General features: G+C 47.3%; 1 protein-coding gene across 1 annotated transcript in view; it reads right to left on the minus strand.

Moving 5' to 3' along the window:
* The window catches only part of LOC132464338 (myoblast determination protein 1 homolog), a 2,709-nt gene extending 1,381 nt beyond the window's left edge, over positions 1–1,328 (minus strand). Inside the window, exon 1 of the mRNA XM_060060661.1 lies at positions 256–1,328. Within this exon, the coding sequence (XP_059916644.1) occupies positions 256–879 (624 nt within the window). The 5' untranslated portion in view covers positions 880–1,328. The remainder of the gene's footprint in view (positions 1–255) is intronic.
* Positions 1,329–5,430: the final 4,102 nt, after the last annotated feature.

The raw sequence follows: 5,430 nt of genomic DNA on the forward strand, positions 1-5,430 counted from the left end.
ACATTAAAACCTTAAAACATTTAAACACTAAAACCTTAAGACATAGACGTTATGATATAAAATCATTGGGACATTAAAACATTAGGACATCCAAACATTGAAGATACTAAATATTAACTTATTTCATTAAGATATTAAACCAATAAGACCTGGCCCCTCACCATGCCTTCGGAGATAATAAACCATTAAACATTAAAACACTAAGATTTTGAAGCATTAAACTTTAAAACATTACGATATTTGTTAGACCCTCACCATGCCATCGGAGCAGTTGGACCGGGGGCTGGAGCCGAGGTCGGTGGAGCCAAGGTCCGAGTCGTCCCCGCTGTAGGGCCCCGCGGCCCCGGGGTAGTAATAGCCCTCCTCCCCGGGACCCCGCAGCAGCGACTGCAGGGACTCGATGTAGCTGATGGCATTGCGGAGGATCTCCACCTTTGGCAACCGCTGGGTAGGGTTGGAGGAGGTGCACCGCTTCAGGGTCTCGAACGCATCGTTCACCTTCCCCAGCCGCCGCCGCTCGCGCATCGTGGCCGCCTTCCGCCGGTCTGCGCTGGTGGTCTTCCGCTTGCATGCCTTGCACGCCCACAGCAGACACCTGCCGGCGCCGTGGTGCCCCCCGGGGGCGCGCACGTGCCCGTCCCCATCCCCGTCCCCGTCCTCATCGTCGTCGTCGTCCTCCTCCTCTTCCTCGTGCTGCAGGTGGAGGAGGTGGTGGTGGTGATGGTGGCGGGAGTCGTCGGGCTTTGCGAGGCCCACGTGCGCCGGGGCGAGGCGCGGGTCCAGGTCGTCGAAGAAGTGCATGTCGCTGGTGTTGAAGCAGGGGTCGTCGTAGAAGTCCTCCGCCGAGCCCACGGGGAAGGAGAGGTCCGACAGCTCCATGCCGGTGGAAGTGGCTGGAGGTGGGTGGAGGTCGGTTAATCTGGAATAGACTAACGGGCCGAGAAGATCCCGCTCAGTGGAGACGAACCTGGAGATGTCAACGGAGGTTTTGTAACGGAAAGCTCCTCCGACGTCCTCTCAAGGTGACAGTTATACGTTTCAGAATGTTGCTGGAAGTTAGAGACGGTCCCTAGGATTTAGAGCAGGTTCCGAGGAGATAGGGAAGATCCCTAGGAGTTAGAGAAGGTCCCTAGGAGATAGGGGAGTTTGCGACGGTCCCTAGGAGATAGCGAAGGTCCCTATGAGTTAGAGAAGGTCCCTAGGAGGTAGAGCAGGTCCCTAGGAGCCAGAGAATGTCCCTATGAGTTAGCGGCGGTCCCTAAATTCGGCCTCCGTGTGTTTGAGGGTCGCTGAGTTGAGCGGGGACCCCTGGTACTTGTTGCTGAAGTTGGGGCTTCGCAGGCTTTATAGCTTGACAGGAGAGGGGGCGTGTATATGTGATTGACAGCTGCCCCTGTTTGCTGGCCAATGGGTAGTCAGGGAGGGGGGACAGGGGAGGGCTTTTACGACTTCACGGCAATTAGTGTACAATTACCCCCAATAGCGTTACACACATCACACTGCACACCACAAACTACACACTACGCATTGCACTCTGCACATTAAGCAAAGCTAAAATGTCGAATTCAAATATTAAACAACTTGGTTGGATATAAGTATTAGTGGTGGTTGGTCAGTATTATGAGTCCAAATAATGAGGCAGATTATTATAGAAATGAAGAATGCATTGCCTATAAACTGCTATCGTTTATGTAGGACTGTGTGAATGAATAATGAATCATTGAATAAATGTCTCAATGTTTAGTTTTAACGTGATATGTAATGTATTATTAATTATCAGCCTCACGTTTAGATGTGTTTTTATAGATGGATGAGTCCCTCTTGATGTAGTTCTGGCCGACGGCCGCAGGTAGGCGCTACTGATCCGACTAACTTAGTTTAAATAACAGACTGGTCTTTCGATTTTGATTATCAAATTGTCAATAGTCGAATCCATAATGAAATGTATTCACATTATTCCTTATATATTGTGATAGTGTTTTTTAATGCAAACCTATGAATGACAAAAGTGATCATCATGTGATCAATGTCAACAATCAACACAAAACAAACAAAAGATAAAGATGTTAAGATGAAGCATTTAACCAATCAAATTATAAGAACACAAATAAAAAATAGGTTAACTTATTCTGAACAATTTCAGTAAGTTATTAATATGATGTGAACATTTTAACCTAAGAATAATAAAGAAGACCAAAGACAGACTATTGTTCTAGCTCCCTCTCCCCCTCTCCCCCTCTCCCCCTCTCCCCCTCTTCCCTCCTCCCTGAACTCCTGCTGCAGCTGTCATCAGCCCCTCGGAGGAGAGGAAAGGGAGGGGGGGAGAGGAGGAGGGGAGGGGAGGGGAGAGAGGAGGAGAGGAGAGAGAAGAGGGGGGAGAGGAGAGGTGTAGAGGAGAGCGGGAGGAGAGGAGGAGAGAGGGGAGGAGAATGGAGGAGAGGATGAGGAGAGAGGGGGAAAGGAGAAGAGAGAGGTTAGGTGGAGGGAGGAGAAGGAAAGAGAAGAGAGGAGAGGAGAAGTTCAGTTCAGACAATTTAATTGGCTGGAGGAGCATAACATGGGAGACTTCTCGAAAATCAAACCAGCAACCTTTCAATCTGCTGTTACATAACATGACACATGGTTACTACATAACGGAATTATAGTACATGGTGAATATTACATTTCATAATATATTACATTTTATATACTTTATTACATGGTAAATATTATATGACATAATAATTTAACATTGCATACTTATTACATGGTTAATATAACATTACATAATATATTACAATGCATACTTTATTACATGGTAAATATAACATTACATAATATATAACACGACATACTTGATTACATTGTTAATATTACATTGCATAATATATCTCATAATATATTCATTATTGCATGGTTAAAATGACATTACATAATATATTACATTCAATACTTTATTACATGGTAATTACATTCAATAATATATATTACAACACATACTTTTTGCACGGGTAAACAACATCACATTATATATAACATTACATACTTTATTTAATATTAAATATTAAATTACATTATACATTACATTACAAACTTTATTACATGGTTAAAATTAAATTACATTCATAAATTATTACATTATTCCTACATTATCACATGGGTTAATATTACATTATATATTGCACAAAAGAGAGAGAGAGAGAGAGAGAGAGAGAGAGAGAAAGAGAGAGAGAGAGAGAGAGAGAGAGGAGAGAGAGAGAGAGAGAGAGAGAGAGAGAGAGAGAGAGAGAGAGAGAGAGAGAGAGAGAGAGAGAGAGAGAGAGAGAGAGAGAGAGAGAGAGTATATGGGGTAAGTCAGTAATAACTGACTTGGGGCCAGTGTGTGTGTCACACACACCTGTTGTGCGCTGTTAACCCCCCTGACAACAGCAGCATTGTTCAGTAAGTGCCTGGACACAGATTACCTTACACACACACGTGTGCAGCCTTGCCATCGCGCACACACACAATCGTCGGACACGCGTGCACACGCATAAGAATGCTTATTAACACACGCGTGACATTAGCACACACACACACACACACACACACGCCTGACATCAGTACACACACACACACACACACACACACACAGCGTGTGACGTTAACACATTAACACACACTCTTCAGGCTGTTGTCTTCTTGAACATGGAGACACTCTCCCTGTGGGTGGGTTTAGGGTGGAGCAGGCGGAGGATGTGGTACAGGACGGTGTGGTGGTGTTCCAGCTTCAGGCAGAAGGTTCTGGGTTCGATGCCCACTGTCCGACTCCTGCCTGCACCTCTGAAGTCCAGTCTCTTATGTGTCTACCCACTAATACTCTCTCTCTCTCTCTCTCTCTCTCTCTCTCTCTCTCTCTTCTCTCTCTCTCTCTCTCTCTCTCTCTCTCTCTCTCTCTCTCTCTCTCTCTCTCTCTCTCTCATATACACTCATTGCACACATACACACACACACACACAGAAACATAAACACTCATGCTCGCACACACACACCACACACATACACACATACACACACACACTCACACACACAGTCCAGCTCGTCTAGGACGATGAAGGTTTTATGGGGCAACAGCTGAGAGGCTTCAGCTCTGTCACAGTGGAGACGTTAGATAGCTAACGACTTGTAGCGGTCTAGCTAACAGCCTCTAGCTAGCTAAGAGCTGGGTAGTGGTATAGCCTCTAGCTAGCTCAATGGGCACCTTGGAAATTGCAAAATTAACGTCATTATCTTTATTCTTATTGTTTGAGTTGCTATCCCATAATTTATGATTTGTCTTTACATGCAGAAATATAGAGATATATTGAGAAACATACAGCAATATGGAGAGACATACAGAGAGACATACAGAGACATGTACAGGGCTCTCAAGTCTCACCCATATGGCGTGAGACACACACAATTCAACCCATGCACACGCTCACACGCCACACTATTTTTCACGCAGAAATATTACCAGAATAGCGCCCACCAATCTGGGCCGCTATTTAACAGTGGAACAGGTAGGAATCAAATGGGTTCCCCGTACGTACGGTAACCAGACTCCAGACTCCGTCATGGAGTCTGACTCCCAGTGGGTCAGGGTGTCTGACTCCCAGTGCTCAGGGTGTCTGACTCCCAGTGCTCAGGTGTCTGCCTCCCAGTGGTCAGGGTGTCTGACTCCCGGTGATCAGGGTGTCTGAGTCCCAGTAATCTGGGTGTTTGACTCCACATGTCCAAGGACCACAGTCTTCATGCAGTCCTCCTAGAGCACGATGACCCCTGACCCCCAACCTCCTCCTTAATGACCTAGATCTGAAGGCTCATCTCAGCTCAGGCTAATGCTGGCTAGCGCTGGAATGCTAGCAGTGTTTGGGCTCCAGTCTGTCACCACTGGGGCAGGAATATAAATATGTTTGGTGGTCATACTCCTGGTCCGCGCCGTGTAGCCCAGGAGGCAGCTGCCTCGCCTCACGCTGAGCTGATCCATGACTTCATTGTGCTGAGGACATTTCAAACCCAAATTGTGTTCGGGAGGAACATTCTCCCTGCTCCTCTCCCCCTCACTCCTTCACCTTTTACTCCTAGTTACTCTCCTCGCATCTCCTCTCTCCTTTCTCTTCTCTTCTCTTCTCCTCTCCTCTCCTCTCCTCTCCTCTCCTCTCCTCTCTCCTCTCCTCTCCTCTCCTCTCCTCTCCTCTCCTCTCCTCTCCTCTCCTCTCCTCTCCTCTCCTCTCCTCTCTCCTCAGCAGCTGTCCAGTGTTCTCCTCCAGCAGCAGCTCTGTGTCCGTAGCCCTCCTAACTGGAGCGCTGATGGATCAGCCCATGGGGGCGGGGTGAGCTCCATTAATGTTCTAGGCTCCGGCTTGTAGGCTGGCACCCGACACCGAGCTGGGCCGGGGCCCGGCTGAGGGCCCCTGAGCCCGGGAGGAG

The sequence above is a fragment of the Gadus macrocephalus genome, chromosome 9 (genome assembly GCF_031168955.1).
Source record: "Gadus macrocephalus chromosome 9, ASM3116895v1".
In the NCBI taxonomy this organism is placed as follows: domain Eukaryota; kingdom Metazoa; phylum Chordata; class Actinopteri; order Gadiformes; family Gadidae; genus Gadus; species Gadus macrocephalus.